The 20241-nt window shown below is 43.9% G+C and overlaps 1 protein-coding gene across 1 annotated transcript in view; it reads left to right on the forward strand.

The window, feature by feature from the left end:
• LOC118783080 (FRAS1-related extracellular matrix protein 2-like) overlaps positions 1 to 20241 on the forward strand; it is a 65033-nt gene that overhangs the window by 23267 nt on the left and 21525 nt on the right. Inside the window, exons 3-6 of the mRNA XM_036536761.1 lie at positions 7951 to 8097; positions 11384 to 11614; positions 15126 to 15251; positions 15969 to 16220. Coding sequence (XP_036392654.1) covers positions 7951 to 8097; positions 11384 to 11614; positions 15126 to 15251; positions 15969 to 16220 — 756 coding nt within the window. The remainder of the gene's footprint in view (positions 1 to 7950; positions 8098 to 11383; positions 11615 to 15125; positions 15252 to 15968; positions 16221 to 20241) is intronic.

Here is a 20241-nt window from a genome sequence, read left to right on the forward strand (position 1 = left end):
AATGAGAAGGTTCTTTTGAAACAGGCACCAGTCCAGCAATATAAGCTTAAACCTCTTTTAACCAAGGCCCAAATTCAGTCTAGCTACAATAAGCATTGGGCTTAACTTCAAGTAATAAATATGAATTGAAAAAAGTGTTTCATTTCAAGAACTGCCAATTGTAAAAAAAAAAAAAAAAAACAATTTATGTAATTATTTTTCAGTTGTGTTTTTCTTTCTTCTTCTGCTTGGAACAATTGCAAACAAATTGATATCGTAAGCAGTTGTGTGTGCTGGTAGCAGAGCATGGCACAGACTCCCAGCCTGGGGTTGACCTTTAGCCACAAACTGTATATTCGACCAGCTTCACCCGTGAGCCACATATTGCATAAAGGAGCCAGATCTGAATGGAGACTTTGTGAATTCCAGACTGCCTCTCCACAGAAGTGTGGGGCTCCGGCTTTTGTGACCCAGGAACAGGGCCTTTTAATGGTTTCCACAACAACCTTGTAGAACAATCTGGAATCAAAAAGGGCGAAAAAAGAACACTGCCCTTTGTGTTTTTGGAACAAGAGTATTTCTCATCCCATCATCTAACACTTAGATATTTTAACCAAGACAACGGATACCACAGGGTTATTAAAATGGATGCTTACACCACTTTTGTTATTTATAACACAATATATACAATGGACATGTTACAGTGTAATGGTTGATCTTGTTTGTGTGGTCAAAGTGTATGGCAGTAGTATGTTGGGTTTTCACAACATACAGTTCCATATATTACCATTTAAGAGTCTCATGGAACAAGCATGTTGGTGCTGTGATTTTTATGAGATTTAAATCTCCTTTTTGAAAAGAGAAGAACAAGAACAATCACAGATATGCTAGGCTGAATCATTAGCATACAAGTGCAGATAGACCAGCTCAGATACTCTTATTGAAGAGAAAGGATGTTTTCAAAGCCTGAAGTTCACCAAAGCCTTAGCCCTCTGTACTGAGACACCTCCTGAGTGCAGTTCAGCTCCCTTAGTTGGGCCTCCCTTTAAAAGCCCACTGCCCCTCAGGCCAGTCCACAGGAACACAAAGCCGCTGTGGCTGACCGAAAATAGTGGACAGTGACTCCAGATTTATGTCCATTTGGGCTGTCTGGACCGTCCAGCCAGTGGCCAGGGGTCAAAACCCTTTTAAAATTCTCCAGAGATCTAAATCTTTCAACCAATTTTAAGTCCCAAATTCTTACCATTAATGAGGTCAAGTTTGATTATACCATCAAAGCACTTCTCCTTCTCTCTGTGTCTCCTTTTTTTTCCTCTCAGGGTTCAGCCCATGATGGTATGTGATTTCCCCACAGGCACCTGCATGGACCATTGTCCTCTGTCTGTGAGAAGAATTTGATACACCTTACCCACCATACAAATGAATATAAAGTAGCTGTGTGCATGTCTGTAGCGGTTGGCAGCCATCCCACTGCGTGTCACGGTCACGGTAGAATACTGTAAATAAATAAGAGAGGGGAGTGTTTGTGCTCGGAGTGGGTTCCCATTCCGCTCTGTTTTTAACTCCATGTGAAACTCGCCCTTGGAGGCCGGTCACGTCAGAAGATAAAGATCTTTGGCCTCCATTCATTCCGCTTTCTCTGACTAAGGCTGTATTTCTTCATGCTGTAATCCATCCTCTTTCCATGTTGGTGTCAGTGTGGAGTAATATCCAAGGGGTTCAGGTGGTTATAGGCTCTAATTCTAGATCAGACACTGTGCTGCCTGTGTTGAGTGAAGCACTTTGGGCTGAAAGAAGTATCAAAAAACCTAATGCCACATTCTGAACACAATGTTCCCATAATGCCATGCAAACCTACTAAAATTTGTCTCAGAATAGTATTAGGCAAATATATAATTAAAGATTTGAGATCCCACGGTTGATGTAATCTTTTCTTGTCAGTTTTTCTTGCCATCCTAGATGCTCTTTCCCATTCTTTTGTGGTGGCTGTTTTTGCACGTTGTGACAATGACACCACAGCAATGTGTTGAGACAATTGTTCTACTTTGTCCCCGCCGAATGTCGGGCTCAGACTTTGTGTCTGGGTGAGTGTGGATACCAGCCGGGCGTCCAGGGCCTAGGATCTCAAGGATGACCAAATAAGGGCAGTCTACTGTGTGAGCTCTGGAAAGAGACAAGGGCACAGCACTGGCACAGTCGCAGACCCACACATTCACCCACTTCAGAGAGCTCCTCTCCATCAGCACACCTCCTGCCTACATATCAAACATTCAAACAGCCAGATTCTTTAAATGCTCTCTGCCTCCACACTAAAGGCGAAATGCCCACTCAACTGTATAATCTCTGTGTGCCTGTGTTTTCAAAAGGCAGAGGTGTCACAAAAACATTTGTAAATAATCTTCAGAGCTGCAGCATTAAAAAGGACTAGTATTGCTGTAAATGTGTTGTTGCCTGATTATGTACTGTAGGCAGTTGTAAGTTGTGGTGGCATTTACAGGTTGTTTTTTTTTTTTAAAAAAAAAAAAAAAAGAGGATTGGAAGTTGTAATGTAATTTTATGTCTAATTACATTCTTGCTACTCCTGAAGAAGCACTGTGGGATACTTAGAGAAAAAAAGATCAAGCGTGCAAACCAATCTTTGCAGTCTGTGGCTGGCAGGGAGTAGGTGAATGCCAGCAATTCAAAGGAGAATATTTAATCTCATATCTTTGTGTTAAAAAAGGTACGGTTATGGTTTTGGCGTTGTATGAAAGAAGAAGGGATATCCTTGCCATAAAAGGTTGAAATGAGAAGGTGAGATACAAACTTAAAGTTTGATGTAAGTGAAGCTCAGATTGGGCACTTCAAAAGACATTTTCTTTGTGTGCTTAAAAATCAAAGTGCTATCACGTATTAGTTAAAACTTCTTTGACTCTTTGCAGAACATATTTTAGGTCAGGGCAAAGGGGAGGGGGTTTGGTGTGTGGGTTCGGAGTGTCTTCACCCTGTAAATGTAGAAAAAGAGGAATAAAGTAACAGGTTATGGACAAATAGCTAGAAAAAGCTTAAGCAGATGATGCATGAAGAGAGCACTTCTGTGAAGTCTGTCAGTTTTGAGTATCATTAAGAGAAGGACTCAGCTGATTAGGCATGTGCTGTAGTCTTAGAGTTTGAAATGGAGATTTTGAAATAAATTTGACTTTGAAAGTTACTTAAAGCTATGTGCACAGGGCATGATGTGGTACAATATTTATTCAATGCTGTTGTAGGCCTGTCAGTTGGACATGGAAGAAAATGGTCTGATACCAAAGATGTTAGAACAAACTTAGCTCAGCACCATTACCTTGAGCTAAAGTTTAACTAAAGATTCTTTGAAGTGGACTTTCTCATATCTTTTTTGAAGAGAGAATCAAGGGGTCATTAAACATCAAACTGTCCAGTGTTTTGTCTTCCTGAAAGTTGAAGGTCATGTGTTGATGACAACAAGAGAAATGGTGGGAACCAGACACGTAAAGTAAGGTGACATAGGCTTGACATGTCAGAAGGCTCTTACCGGAAGACACTTAATTTGTGTGTGTGTGTGTGTGTGTGTGTGTGAGATAGTTGCCAGATTTTTTTCTGTTGACCATGAGAGTAAAGAGAATATGGTTAGATAGATTATATGTTGGTATAGATATGAGGAGGTTCAAAGGGTATTTTGATGTCAAGACTTGCTTTGAACAAAACATATCTTCAATCTAAGGTGGGCCATCATCATGTCAAGGAAATGAGGCATAATATGAGACGTTATAAAAACTCACAAAAGAAATCGATGGAGGTTTAACTGTGTACTTCTTCTGCCTCTTACATCTCCATGGTGGTGAGGGAGTGAGAAATGTCAGAATCATTGGATATTATTCATCTTACTCTGGTTTAATGTGGCTGATTTTGATTTTTGAGAATCCGTGGTAAGTTTTCAACTAATCATCCGTATCTTCCATACTTTCATTGTGTGTAATGACACTGCAAATGAGAATTAATTAGCCAGCTTAGCATCACTGAACTGGAAAAATCCATGGAAGAAACTATTCATCACAGATGTGAAGGTCCAGAAATGAGCAAATATCTATTCACTGTTTGAAGCACAAAAAACAACTGGAATTTTATCAGTTTAGAAAACATGATGTGGGCAGTTCTTTCCATTTCTGTTATGCACACCATTTAATGCCTTTGGTAATGACTTTTAAAAAATGGAGTGTTCAGATGCAGGATTATGCAGACAGGGCAGCAGCATTTATTGAAAGTAAATATGCAGCTTTATGTGGGGTGGGCCAAAATAATGGGATGTAAAGTCATGTTTGAGTAGAGTATTTTATTTGACCTTTTTTTTTTTTAATGGGGGAGTCCCTTCATCATGTACACTTACTGGCGTCCTGGATGATTGTCCCTCTTTAATTCACCCTTAGGAAATCTGTATGCTCTGGATTTACACCCATACCTTTAAGTCCTTTTAAGATATGTAACATGCTGCGGTATAAGCAGCACCACTTACATGGTGAGACTGTTGTGAACCCAGGGCAATTACTACCTCAGTATCAACCCATAGACAATTGGTAATGAAGGTGAATCTCATTAATTACTGTTTATACTGGAATCTGATGTAAATTGGTAACTGAGAAATGCACTTATGTTTGTCTGTAATTATAAATCCCACAAAGTAGAAGTGTATTGTTTGAATATTCTCATGTTAAAATTTAAACTGGTGATTGTCCTCCAGATGCCAGGCTTAAAAAAATATTTATATCTTCAAATCATGGACTATATGTTATTATGGTTTGCTGATTTATAATGTTCACAGTGAAATGTATGGACCGTGCATTGGTGAAATCATACCTTAAATGGCCTTGGAATGTTCCTTTTGTTTGTGATTAAGGAGGGGGTCACCTGCATTTGTAATTAATGTTCTCTTCGCCTAAAGTTTGTATTACTGGACCACCAATGGCATTATTTCATGGAGGTGGATGTGATCTGCCTTTTGTCAAGATTCGTAGATCAAGAGCTCAGCTTGACTCACATATATATGGTACATAAAAGACATTTTCTACACTGTGTCATGTGTCATCCGGTGGTTTATTTAACCTGAAGGAAGTTCAAAAGGAAGGGAGTTCTGCTCGGATTCAGGGGTGTGGGGTGGGGGGCTGAGATGGGATTACGGCTTCAATTTGTCCCAAGCCGCTAGCAGCGGCCTTCACGACTCAGAGATCACACACATCATGTTTACCTGCGACACTCGCTCCCTCTGCCCCTCTGCCTTATCCAGAGAGCAGGGAACTCCAAGTCACACACAGAGACTCTCTGTTTGTTCTCAGGAATCAAGTGGAACATGACGGGAGGGAGAAAAGCTCCTTCCGTTCCACTCGGCCTCCCGAATGTACGAGTTATTAAGAGGGAGATTAGGCCCAGCTTCAATCCCCACCTCTGCGATTACGAGCAACCTGTGATCTTTTGTCTTTAGAGAAGTTTAGGAAAAATGAAACACACCTGATTTTTCTATGAAATTTCCTTTTTAGCCTCAGGATCTTATGGTAGCGTCACGTGACAAACTCAAACCTTATCAGTTTTTTAAGCTTTTTCCCCTTTATGCAACAGTTTTTTGGAATCACCATTTTAATACAGTTGTAGGCTTACCTCACCACAATAACCTTATGCACTCACACTAAGGCGAGACAAACACAATCCTCTGATACATTCGCATGCAGCCATTTTTCACAATGGAAGTCACGTAGCACACTACAGTAAAGTGGGTACTCACTGGAGGACAAGCAGTACTCTGCTGATGTCATCCAAGCAACTAGGATGAAAGGGTGCTTGGGAGCAGTGAGACAAGCAACCCCAACCAAAATACCCACCCTTGTCCCAAACAAAGGCAGTTTGTTCCTCTGCTGTGGGCTTCCGGTCATCGCCAGCTGGTGACACAGCTCGGATCGAACCTGGGCCGTAGAGCTCAGCTTGGCCTCAAGACAAGAGGCTTGACCACTGAGCTATTCGAGAGCCTTCTTTATGTTTTTTTTTTTTGTTGCCAACAGCGCTGTTCCCTCTACAGTTTGAGGAACTAAAGCGGCTCCGCTCCTGCCTTTGTACCCCTTCATCATGGTCATGTTGACAGAACCCATTAAGGCCGAAACATCAGACTTTGAAGGCAGGCCAGGGATACTTCACCTCTCCCCTGGCAACTTTATCATCTTCGGTTCCTCTCCTTATCTGAGTGGAGAGAGAAAAAGATATTCTGACTGATCCCTTGCTGTCTTATCTTCTCATGACTTGGTGAAATTGCTGAGATGTTTATCTGCGGAGGTGAGAACACATAAAATATTGGACAGGTTAGATATGCAGGTCCTCTCTCTGGGAAGCACTACTGTTAAACTTTACTAGCTTGTACGTCCTGTACATCACTGTCAGTAAGATCTATTTAATATGAATTCATTACAGTGCCCTTGATAATAACAGTGTGGCAGATCACCCCCCATTGCTGCACATTTGCTATTATATGTTGTTTCTTTGAAATTTCACCATGGATTGTTTGCCCACAGGTGTGACGCCCGGAATGTTCCATTAAAATCAAAGTAAAAGAATTTGAGTGGTGGTGTAGTCAGATTAAACCACATGAAATAGTTCTGGACAGGTGCAGAGGCACCACAATGTGTGTCTCTCTCGCTTTCTCTCTCTCTCTCTCTCTCTCTCTCTCTCTCTCACTCTCTCTCTCTCTCTTTCTCTCTCACACACACATACACACCTACACACACAAAGGAAATGGAAAACCTCAGACGTGCCGTGGAGAGTGTGTGGGTTGGGATCCTCTCGCGGGGGGGCGCAGAGCGTAGCATAGCGGAGCGGTCGGGCTGGATGTGACAAGTTTACTGACCGTGACAGCTGTGGGGAAAAGGCGGTTGGAGGCGGGGCTGGCCTCGGTAGCTGTGCCAAATGCAAACAGACCGAAAGCCCTGAAACCCGGAGAACAATGTGGCCAAACCCTCCTGTGGGCTTTACCTTTATTCCCTTTCTCTTGCGTCTGCCATAGACTCAGAGCGCCAGTCACCTGGAATGATTTCCCCCCACTCCCCTTATTCATAATCACACTGGGGGTAGTTTGATCCTTTCAGGTTGCAGTCACCTGTAAAGCCACTATTACTGTGTGCTGGTTAGTGTCCTTTTCATAGGACAGCGCTTTCTTCCATTATCTGCCATTATGTGTCTTTGTGACTGCTGATCAGTATGTCCTCTTATCAGGAAAGGTGTGTGGGAAAGTGTGTGTGTGTGTGTGTATGTGTGTGTGTGTGTGTGTATGTGTGTGTGTGTATGTGTGTGTGTGTGTGCGTGTGTGTGTGTGTGTGTGTGTGTGTGTGTGTGTGTGTGTGTGTGTGTGCGGGCACTCAGCCCTGTTTCTGTGGTCAGAATGTAATTGCCAGCTATACCCTCCAGGAATACTGAGTTCCTGCTTTGAATCAAAACTTCAAAGTGGATGGAGAAAATAATGCCGATAAGAAAGAGAGGAGTAGCCTTCTCTCTTAATTAGAAAAGAGGCAATTAGAAGTCTCAGTCACATATATCAGCAGCATCAATGAATTGGCTCAGTGAAAATTGGCTGGAAATTAGGCCTTGCAGGTACCTCGTTTGCATAGGATGCAGTCTAAAGACAAATGACCTTGGTCTTCAGGACAGAGGTATTATTTTAATGAAAGAGTATATAGAAATTGGCCCAGAATGTCAAATTAATTAAATGCATGTTGCAAGTATTTTTGCCAGGTTGGGTTTTTCCTATTAAAACAATGTCATTAGAGGTACATATGAAATACCGTCTTAGAAAACCCTGTAAGCTTGGTAACTAGTACAAGCAGTTCTCTGCTGAAGTGTGCTGAAGGAAGCTGTTACTTTAACCACCGACCATAGCCTCAACTGGTGTTTTTTAAATCAATGGCCTTCGAATACATTATTAAAAGTTTCTGTTGTGCGTAGGAGGCAACAAGCTGAAGAACCAGCAGTTCCGGCTGAACTGGGCCTGGATCTCCCTGGAGAAGGAGTACTACGTGGTGGATGAAGAGGCCAAGTTCCTGGAGGTGGTCCTGAGGCGCAGAGGGTACCTGGGGGAGACTTCTTTCGTGAGTGAGTGAACAAACCTCTCAGTCTCTCCCACAGTTTCATTTTTTGTGGTTGAAAGTCGCTCGTCGAAATCGAAATCGAAATCCACGAATCATTATGGATGTTAGACTATTATGGATTTGCTCTTGAATGCATTTGTGGAGTATCAGCTCTGTATCAAATAAAATTTGATAGACTCCTGGATGGATTGATTAATGTTCAAAACCACCATTGAAACTATACAATTTGTCAGTATTTAACTTTCTCACTTGCACTTTTTATAGACATTATTCACCATGCATATTAATCCCTCTTGTTTGCTGATACAATGGTTTGCCACCATGATGTCTTGGTCAATCAGGAGAAAATGAGGTCCATCTTCACTACCTTTGAATCTCAGGTCACAATAACCTGACTGCAGTTGACAAAAACCGCATCCAGCTCAGTAGTGAATGAAAATTTAAGAGCTTCCCATGACTTCACTTTGAGTTGTTTTTTTTTTTTCCAACCCAGTTTGAAGGTGACAAAGGGAAAGGCAGTGCTGTCATCTAGATGTATTTTTTCCTGAAGAACTGCTTGGCAGGCCAGCTGATTGGCTCCCAGTATACACACAAAGGGTCCCCTACTCTGTGAAGTTTTCAAACCCGCTGGATTCAGCTGTGGGGGTGAAAGGTGACGTAGCAGGTGCCTCCACAGTGGTGTTCAGTCCCAGGCATGTGTTTGAAAGGACTTCCCCATGACTGCGTCCCACATCAATCACCTGGCAGTCTGCAAGGGGGAATCTCCCTGGGGCATTCCAGCCTCTTTTAAAGGTGTGGCCTGTGTTTGTTAAAGCTTAAAGAAGAGCCTTCCTTGAGCTGTAAGTCACGGAGCCCCTCTAAGCAGAGAGAGACCCGGGCGGGAGGGGGCACCACAGGCGTCACACAGACCCTGCTTTTTTAGAAGTCACCCGAGGCTGATACTTCCGTTCTCACAAACTTCCCCACGTAGCAGAACTCCAAGCACCTGCAGGGAGAGGTCAACCAAAGCATAAGATACATGTTTAAAAGCAGAGCATGTGCAGCATTCACTGTTTTGACTTGCTGATGGAGTTAGTAATAAGGTCATACAGCGATGATAATGATAATAGATTATGCTTTTATACCACCTTTCACCCCACTGATGGAGCTCAGAGCACTTTACAGTGAAGGCAGGGGTGACTAACCTCAGCCTCCACCATCAACACAACAAAACTAAGAGGGAAAAAAATATGTTGGGCTTCTAGTTCTGCAATCTCTTATCTTTTATCCTCAGTCGACTGAGAATTACAGCACCAGATCTAAGTGCCTTTCTCGCTTTAAGGCCCATTTTTTTGCAGGGGGAGATTGAGGAGGTGCTGCTTGTTTATAACGGGGCAGGTGGGAGTGCGGGTGAAAGCTCACTCTTGCTTACTTTTCAGAGAATGGCCTGACTGAGAACACCTGGTAATCTCTTACGAGACGCAGGAGCATGCTCGCACCTTCTCTGAATGTTCTCTTGCCTGGAGGCTGTTACTAATGTGTTGTTCGGGCTGAACTTGTGAGTATCTCTCTCTCTGGGTACATCTCCACCGCGAGGCCCTGGCCTGCAGTAATTAAAACAAAGGAGGCCCCCTTCTCCTCCAGTGACAGGGGGATAATTCACCCCTCGCAAACGCAACCCCAACCAGAGGCAGCCCCCAGCCTCATAATAAATCAACATCTTGAGATTACAGATTTGCGTAGAAGAGCATCTGGAGACGAGAGAACCAGAGCGTCGGAACCATAAATTCCTCCTTTCTTGTGTATCTCAATATTCTTCGGACTTCCCAGGAAAAAATGAAGATGATCCTCTTGGGAGTGTTTACATTAAATAACTTGCTGTCGCACAGTATCTTGCCCTTAAAATAATTCAGCAGCAGCAAGAAAGGAAACTGTACCCTGGCAGCATGCTTAGAGGAAGATGGGCCAAGAAGCTGAAGAGCAACACAGTATCTCATTATTTCCTTTAAGCTGGTACTTTATGTCTGCACCTCTTCCACTGGTGAATATGAAAGATCCTCAGCCGGTGGCCTCAGCAGTGTTTCTGAGGACAGTTCCCCACATCACCCCTCTCTGAGAGATGATCAGAAGCCCGAACCTGAGGAGCACGAATCTCCCTGGCTTTGTGCTGGCTACCATTTCAGTATAGCGCTCCTCCCGCACTGGCCCGCAGACCCTCACAACCAAACCCGAAATGCCAGGCGTCCGATTCCCCGCTTTGCATGAGGTGAGCTTAGAAGGGGAAGCTTTTCTTTTTCACTCACACCTTTACTTTGAAGATTCATCCCCAATTTCATCAAATATAGGATTTTTATTTTATTTGCTATACAGACATGCAGACCAGCACTGAGAGGACTTTTGACTTTTTTCTGCTCTATTTGCAGATCAAAGCTTCCTTTTCATGCATCTTCATTGAATAAAATGTTAATTCTGGCAAAAAAGCAATATTTTGCATTCATTTCTGTGGAGCGCTTTCAGAGGTGAAAAGCTGCTCTGGAAGCTGAGTATTTTTATTTGTTTGTGGGTGACCTCAGAGAAGTCTGGGGCGGGGAAGGGGGGGAGGGGGGGTGTGTGCGTTCTAATGTTTTATTAATTGAGCGCTTCCTGCTGTGTGGCACGGCACTATCAAACGGATGGGGCGAGACCCCATGTGCCACCCGGCAGCTGGCACCACAGCGCTGCCAGACGGGCCCCTGCCAGCAGCGCGGCCTTGAGTAGCTGTGATCAAACAGCGTCCGACAGGAACGCAGGAGACGCCGCGCTCAGCGGGACGCCCTCGTGAGGAGGGGGACGGGACCGGGGGCGCTGCGCTCAGAGATACCCGACTGACAGCGGTGCAAATAGACTCCTCTGTCAGGGCACACGGGAGGTTGATTATCGTGTCCCGCGAGGGCACTGTCAGACCTCTCTGCGGGCGGCGACGCGATGATGTCATTGCTCTGGGATAAGTGGATGTGTGATGACCTATTCTTGTGGTTGTGTTTGCAGCAGCTTTGGTGACATTGTAATGCAGGTCTCACTTGCACTTCGACACACAAATGCATCTGATAATGCTGGGTAATTACAGACTAGGGCCAACTGACAATCCCTCCTACTATAATCCCTCTTCAGATAAAATCCTTTATTAATGAAGATTCACACTATGCAACCATTATGTTGCCCTTCTAGAGCAAGGACACTGGGAAATGATCAATGGGACATTTTTGTACATTTATGTAAAATGTAACAGTGCCTCTCTCTTTCTCTTCAATATTTCTCAATGCTCTCACAAGGCATCAGCACCAAAGATGGCACAGCTGAGAAGGACAAGGACTTCCGGGGTAAGTCACAGAAACAGGTCCAGTTCAACCCAGGTCAAACCACAGCCACCTGGAAGGTGCGGATCCTGTCGGACAGCGAGTACGAGCAGTCCGAGACCTTCCAGATCATCCTGTCCGAGCCGGTCATGGGGGCGCTGGAGTTCCCTGAGGTGGCCACTGTGGAGATCCTGGACCCAGCCGACGGTTAGTGCGTCATACTTGTGTTATTCCTTTCCATTTACATTACATTACATCTTATCCAGAGTGGCCTCCAGCACAATGGAACATAAGTGTCTCCATATGTTAAATGAGCAACAGACCAGGCTAACAACACACCTAGACAAGTGAATCTGAGCACATCATCATTCAAGCCCTACCAGAAGTTAACTTGTGCAACCTGACTAGGCAATGGAAGCCAAATATACTTCCATACACCAGTCACTAACACAGAATCCAAAAGACATTACAATACTACACGTAAAATAAACACCAAATACTGGAAGTAGCGGGTGTTAGGGGGCAGGGATTGAAGTGGCACCAAGATGCAGTCTGAAGAGGTGGGTTGTCAGTGTGCATAAGAAAAAAAATATTTGTTTATATAAATATTATATATTATATATAATTATAAATATTTAACGCCTTCATTTAAACTGTGCTGCAGGAAGACGCTGTGTTTTCAAGCTACCACAGCCTACACATTAAAGCCAATCTATAGAATTGATTTCACACTTGGCTTTACATTCTGAATATTTTATGTTTTTTTAAAAAAAAAAAAACAGATTGGAATGAAGACGCAACAAAAGTCCCAAGTGGCTTTTTAAATTATAAACTGTTCAGTTGGAGATACACAACAGCGATGATATGTCTGGATAAAAGATATTATAGAAGAATGGAACTACTTAATTCCAATTAACTGCTCATATATGATGGATGTTAGAAGTCCACTAACCTTGGCCTTGCAGTCCAGATGGAAGCCAGACCACCTGAGCCTGTAGGGCTTGTATTAAGTGCAGGCTGGTTCACAACGACTGCAGTATATCATTAGCACACACAGCAGTTTTATAGACGGCTCCCTCCAGGCTAAACCGAGTAATCCTTACAACTGATTTTGCAAGGAGGTTTCTTTGAGCTGTTTTTGAACTGGGGGAAAAAATCTCTCCATTCCGTTGCACCTCTCTGTCTGTTCCTCGCTTGCCTTTTCTCACTTCTTTTCTCATTCGAGTTCATTGTAAGGGGTGACAAATCAGATTATCCCGCAACAGGGAGATGCCCCCGTCCAGCAACAGGTGAAGCCGCTGCAAAGCTCAAAGGAGAGAGGCGGCTGTTAACAAGACACAGGCAGGCCGCAAGTGCATGTGAGGGTTCAGGGCTTGTTAGTGTAACTGCCACACCGCCGAGTGATTTCTCCCTCCCTGCTCTGCCCCAGGCTTATCTGGCCTTGTGCATCTTAATCATTGCATGAAATCAGACTCGGGGAGAAAGCTCTGGGGCTTTAGCCCTGACTTTCAGTGATCCAGGGACACACAAATGTGTGACAGGAGAGGAGAGACGGGCGGCTGTTGCAGAAGAGTCCACCGCTAACCTGTCCAGCTTCCACTTTCACATGGGCTCTAAAATGGGCGCCTGGGTGCTCAGGGAAGCCAGACATGAATAGCCCCACAGGATGTTTTTTCTTTTAAGCTCGGATAAATAAACGCGTATTCACAACGGGCACGGACAGCTGCGTGTCGTAGTGTTTCCAGGAATCTCAAGTCATCTAACAGTGAAGCAGAGATGGTAGTGGTGCAGGAGAAACTGTGATCTGAGATGGGTGGGTGGGTGTTTTTAAATGGAAGGTTAGCTAAACAGAAACCACCAATCATTGACCTGTATTATATCACTGTAGTAAGATAAACATTTTCCATTCAGTGATTCCCCCCCCCCCCCCCCCTCCCTTTTAAGTGATCCCTATGTATGTGAGAAAACCATCAGAAACGTTTTTTTTTTTTTTTTAATTATCCTGCTGGCCAATTCAGCTAATTAAAAGTTATGGTTGGGAGTGTTTGTTTACTGAAAACAGCGGTCCCTGTGGAATAGTTAAATCGACTAGGAGCGCACTGGTATCTCTCTAATAGTTGTTTAGGTGGAGGAGTCTTTTCTGGCTGCTGTGCTAAAATGAACCATCGCTGCTTTTGAAGCAGAAGATTAATTATCCCAGTCTTTTAATCAAATATGAAAGGAGCTTCCTAGGACTACCACTGTGCCTGTCACTCACTCAAGAGATACCCCAAATTTCAGATTTCTATTCTAAATATCACTATTTTGACAGATTTTTTAAAAATGATTTTAAATAAATTAAACTCTGAAAGACACCATCATTTTTCGTGAACCTCTAAGGGTTACAAGTAATTTATTTAATTTACTTATTTTTCTTTTTTATCCAAAGAGGAATATTTTCACACCAATATGTGTTCATATATGAGGATATATTGTATTTGTATTGTCAACGTGTGGCTATAAAGTGTACTTTATATCTATAAAAATACTTTATTAGAACCAGTTACACAGTAATGTTCATGAGACAAATATTCTTCACGTGTTTACTAGATACAAGCCAGTTCATTCTGCCAAGAAGGTCTCATTCCCACTCACAAAGCTGAGACTAGGCCTTCTGGGGCTTACTGACAAGGTGTGTGGCTATGAGATGGTTAAAAAAAAGGTTTACTGGCCCCTGAAGAAGCAGGATGCTGACAGCTGTAGCCTGCCTTTTGTGGATGGCTCAGATAAGAGGTACCTCTCCGTCCAGGGATCATGAGTGATGAGCCACAGGTTTGCTGACTCAAACAGAGTCATGGCATGCCAGGGACGAGAGAGCAGGGAAGGGAGCCCCCCGAAATCAGACTGTTTAAAACAGACGAATGGCTTTAACACGTTTCGGCATGCACGTGCCGTGCTTATGCAGGGAGGTGTTCTTGTTTTATTGTTTCTTGTGTCCTTCCATTTCTGTTTTGCCTATTAAGTCTGCAGTCTGGCGGTTGCACGCACTTGGCTCACTCCAGGGTTTAAGTAACAAGATATCCCATCCACCACCACTATCCTGAGGAGGCACGCATGTGTGTCTGATGAAGCTTCCCAGAGGATTTTGGATGCTCATTTGTTCAGCAAGGAAAGACCACGTCTCATCACACCCTCACAAGATCACAACGCTCTTCTCCTCTTTCCCTCCCATTTGAACAGTAGCCGTTAGCGGTTAGCATCTGATGTTGGTTTTATTCAGCAGATTGCCTGAATATATTTAGAAAAGTGGACGAAATCAAAGATAATGAACAAGCGAGGAGAGGGAACTCAAACAAGAAAGCAGAGTGAAGTCAAATATGGTTTTATTGGTCCCAGCGCGCCCACTGTTGGATGGTCTTCACTGTTCACTTCTTTTAAGACATCATTAGGCTCTCAGTTCTGCCATTTGACAGATTGTTCTCTGCATTGCTGAAACTCTCTCCAAGAATCACTTGTAACTTCTGCATTAATTTGTATTCTGTTGCTGACTCTCTTGACCTTAAGCTAATTCTGAATAATTCAGTATAAACAGAAAAATCTCCCTCTCCGTAAGGGGCATAGTGTCTGGGGAGGATTAAGCTCACATATATTGCTGGCCTGCCTATTACATGCACCGGTAGCTTGGCATAATTGTGGTCTGTTGTTAGAGTAACAGAGTACTTTTCCAATCCCCGTACAGAGTCCACTGTCTTCATTCCCTCGTCTACCTATGCAATTGAGGAGGACATCGGTGAACTGCTGATCCCTGTCCGCAGGAGCGGAGACGTCAGTCAGGAGCTCATGGTCGTCTGTTACACCCAGCAAGGTACACAGGGCACTCAAAACCTCCCATTAACCCCCCTTGACAAGCATCCTGTAACCTTCTAATCACAAAAAAGCGAGGGAAATGTTTGAATTATGCAGTAAAGTTTATATTGTATGTGCCTTGGTTGCTGGATTAAAGGGTATATCACTGGTTGTCATCTATGAAGGTAAACATGGTACTTGCAGCACCCATGAGCTCCTATACCTGTATTGTTCTGCTGAGATTGTGTGTTATCTCTGCCTTTTCACACTGGCTTTTCAGGGCTACAGCAAGATAGCAGAGTACCTTTCTCAAGGACTATTATCCTCATTATCATTTAGTAGATGCTCTTATCCAGGGTGACTTAGAATGCATGAGATACTTACAATACAATAGTCAAATTAAAGCAGTTCAGATTAAAAAAACAAGTCCTTGAACACTATCTCAAAGGGAAAGATAATGGATCATTAGAAATTACAAGTAAAAGGATTTGTTTCTAGGAGATGATGAAAGGTAATAAGAGATTGTGCAGTCCTTATGTTGGCAGAGGGTTCATTGCACCACCAGGGAGCCAGAAAAGAGAAAGAATGAGACCCGGCAGCAAAGGCGTAAAGAAACTGGAGCGTGCACCATCCGGCGCTTTGAGCTCTTTGATTTCCAGCTCACCAGGCGTTCCCCACCATCTGTCCTAATCGGGGTCATCTGATTGGCTGTCTCCCCATGCCCGCGTATCCGCAGCCACCGCCACGGGCACCATCCCCACCACGGTGCTGTCCTACTCCGACTACATCTCCCGGCCCGAGGAGCACACCAGCGTGCTGCGCTTCGACAAGGACGAGACAGAGAAACCCTGCCGGGTGGTCGTCATCGACGACTCGCTCTACGAGGAGGAGGAGACCTTCAACGTCACCCTCAGCATGCCCATGGGTGGCCGCCTGGGCCAGGAGTACCCGTCTGCCAGAATCACAATCCTGCCCGACCTGGACGACGGTAAGGGGCCCTCACCTTCACCATTCAGGTCCGCCACAAATCAACTTTCACATACAAGCCACTGAGAACATATTTAAGGGAGAATCGCAGCCAAATACACTGGCCAGTGGCTGTGGGTTCATGGTTTGTGACACACATATGAATCAAGCTTAGAACTTTGCATTCAAGCCTCTGTCAGCCATGGAGACTAGCAATAGATGGGCAAATTGTCTCACCACCTCCCGCTACATTTTGATTTGTTTTGCTGTGCATCCCAGTTTCAAAATGGATAGGTCTCTCCTTGAAGCAATATTAGGTGTGGAGAGAAGCATATTTGGTACTTTTTTATTTCAAGAGCTTTCCTTTTATCAGGCTGCTTTATTGTACTGCTGTTGTATCACAATACAAATTGCCTACTGGTTTATGCTTGAGCAAGTGTACTTTTTCTATATATGATGATATATGTGGAACAGACAGTACTCTTTAAGATGGTTTACTGTCCTGTTTCCATCAAATGTGGAAGTAAAAAGAAGTAAAAGTCCTGTATTCTCAAGTCAAGATGGTATAGCGTATTTTCTGCAGCAAAAGAGCCTTTTCCGTTTGTCAGGGGGTTTATCATGTTTTGTCGAGCCTTCATAAAAAATGTACCGTTCCTTTGCATGAAAATGTCAAAATGCTGCAATGCTTTTTTTCTGATTCATAGGAAGATCTATTTGCAATATCTTATTACAAGCATTTGATCTCATGCCAACAGATGCATGTTTGTTTAGCTTTGGTGTAGGGCACAGTCTCTGTAGGAAACAGAGATGTCTGGGTGTGATAATCCACGCGCTCGTGTTGTGGCGTGAGCGTTCGTTCTGTTCTCTCCACCCCCCAATCCTCCCCGCAGGGGCCCTTATCGTTCATCTCCAGGCCACCGATACAGGGTGATCCTCTCCCTCCTCTCTCCCTCCCCCCCCACCCCGTCCCTCTTTGTTTCGCGGTACCTCCGGGGGCAATGCCTCTCCTTCTACCCCTCCATCTCAGGAAGGGCCGCCGGGAGAGAGACTCCCTCAGCGTGCTCTCAGTGAGCGGTGGTGTTGAAAGCACCTGACATATCGCTAAATCTAGTTTTCTTCTTTTTTTTCCCAAGGGTCAAACAACAATTGAACCCCATCACATATGCCTTGAGATAATTACCTCAATATAAATGCGTATCCTTCATTTGGTGCCCATTAACCTTTATATGTGCATGTAATCTTCGGCAATTTGAACATTGTGGTTATGGAACTAATGTAGGTATGTGTGTGTAAGTTGCTGACAGAGGAAATTGAATCAAGAATCTAATCTAATGATGTTTAAACTGCTCTAAACTTGGCTTCATTTTCATGTTTGGATTTAGATACTGCATGAACTGTAAAACCATTAATAATGGGATTCAGTGTTTATTTGGGTCCAATCCTGTTAAGATGGGAAACAAAGTAATTTTGCCCAGACTCAGATTTACACTTGCTGGCAAGCCTGATCCACCCTATGCAACTGAGTGCAGGTCCATTAAGCGAAGTTTCTCCAAACCTAAGTTCCCAACACAGGGAAATTCAGTGGGAGAGAGGGAAAAAAGCTGTTCTGATGAGTAACTCCCCACATACCGTGCATATCTGTGGGGCAGTCCCCCTCACGGAGTCATCCGCCATGTATTTGAAATGAGAAACGTGCAACACTCCCTGCAGGAGAGCAGGACCATTAGGCTCGGAGGGGTATCGCTTGTTTTCTTTTTTGCAGTCGCACACAGAAAAGCAAAGTCTCTAATTTCCTATCTCAAAAGGCAGAATGTCCGCAGCAATAAAAGTCTGAGGGTGGTCAGTAGCTTCCCTTGCATATAAACAACCTTCCTCAGAAGAAGATAAATTGGTTCTTGGATCCTGCTTTGTCATTCTGCAGAGTTCTTTCACAGACTGTGCTCATAGCTTTTAGGACAAATTGTTCCTGCAGATCTGCTGAACTTAACTCTTTTCATAACATGTGAAGCGTGTTAACCCTCCACATACTGTAGTTTCGCACGTACTCCTAAATGCTAGTTTACCTGAGTGAAATCTTTTATGTGCACACCTACACAGTAACCTCCAGTGCTTACAACTGATGGTGTCTCCCTCCTCCACCACATATGTGCAGTAAGTTAATGGATAATTGATACAACTAGGAAATGATTTTGCATGCATAAACCCAAGGGAGCTGAACCTGAGCTCTGGTAGTTTTATGGAGTGCCCTTGCTCCTGTTTCAGGTTAATATTACATTATTAGCCGCTTGAGAGTTGTGTTAAGTCAAACCTGGAAATAGAATTCATATGGGTTTATTTGGCCTGGTACAGCAGATACGTGGGATTCTTCCTTGCACTAGCTCCTTCCGGTGTAACCCAAGACGGTGCAGGTTAGCCTTTGACCCACGGAACCCCTGGGTATTCCAGTCAGATTGTCAGGACAGCTGCTCCACCGGGGTTCAAGAGTTGAGTTTTTAATAGAGCACGATGTATTCTTCATGGAATTCTGCTCATTTGTGATCCTGCTCAAAATGTCATAGATTCAGTCTAGAAAAGCCATAGGGCACAGTTCCAGAGTGAGCATTTTAGCGTTAGTGCACACTGATCAGCTGAACATCAGCCTTTGTGATTTGTGTGAGACGCAAAGATCTCAGAACAGTTCCTGTGAGTGTTAAGATCTTTTGCTACCACAGTGGTTGTGCAAAATTCCATTTTCTCCATACACTGATTGAAGTAGGTCAAGGATATTTGGTTTTACCTTTTATCAGTTTTATCAGCCACCTACACAAGTTGTCAGTTATCATTGTGCTGGTGTCAAGACCCACCCACGTGAATGTGTTAACGTAAGTAACATATATGTTTTCCTCAAGCAGTGTGGGTAAGATTGGAACTTTGAGTCCATCCTGGAAAGGGTCAGACATGAATAAACCCAAAAGTCAAGAGTTTAATATCATTATAACTGGCCTTTCTTGTCTGACACAGGGCCATAAAAAGTACTGACTTCTCAAGGAGTACTCACCTCGGTTGTTTCAGAGTTCTCAGGTGTCTGTGTGTGCGTGCATGCATGTGTGCATGCGTGCATCTATGTGTTCACTACAATTAATTTTACAGCTTTCTAAAGAGGAGGGCTGTCTGCCCCCTGTACTTAACTGTGGAGAAAACATGCTTGGTCAGCACCAAGTGCATCCCTGGAAAAGAAAAGGAAAATTAGCTCGAGGGTGTAAAAATAAAACAGGCTGTAAATCAGAGTGCCTCATGCTGGCACGCTTTATGCCTTTTGGCATGTGCCGTTGAAACGGTTTGGTGAATTGCTGTTATTGGCTTTAATATTTCGGGACCGAATACATGAAACAATGAGCTGGAACATGTTTAAAGTTACAGTGTGAGCAGGGCAGTGTCTGGCGCTACGATTACAAACACTCAGCGCACAGCTGACTCCTGCCTTAGCCTAGATCAGCTTTCCTCAATGAAGTCTCACTTTTCCAAAAGCAAAGCTTAATGACAAACAAAGCATCTCATGCATGTGTTTTGGCAGCATGGGCCCATTTCGTAAGCGTGACTTAATGTAGCATGAATGAAGGCAGTAGTGAACAGAGTCCTCCATTGTGGAAACCTGCTTTGTGTACATTGTATTGGTATCTGATTTTTTTTTTTTTTTTTTAAAAAGTGTCTTGACGCCTGACAGTCATCACCTGAGGCTTTCTTTCTCAGAGTTTGCCTTATCCCTCCGTGACCTCCACGCTGAAGTCATCCGCTTCAAAACAAATACAGCATGACGTAAACCATTTGTGGCACCCCCGGCCCCAGATGCATCGTGGGTCAGATGCTTAGGCGCCAGCACGCATTCAGTCAGAGTGAGGCAATCAGCTCATTTTTGTGTAGGAATGCGTGGCTGACCAGGGGTGCTAATAGCATGGACCGGAGAGCCATTAGAGGGCGAGTCTCTCAGAGGGGAGGGGAAGCTGGTGAAAGCTCTCTCATCTGGAAAAGGCAGAGCAGCGGATTCATTACTACTGTCTGTCAGA

Source organism: Megalops cyprinoides, chromosome 9 (assembly GCF_013368585.1).
Source record: "Megalops cyprinoides isolate fMegCyp1 chromosome 9, fMegCyp1.pri, whole genome shotgun sequence".
NCBI classification, from domain to species: Eukaryota; Metazoa; Chordata; class Actinopteri; order Elopiformes; family Megalopidae; genus Megalops; species Megalops cyprinoides.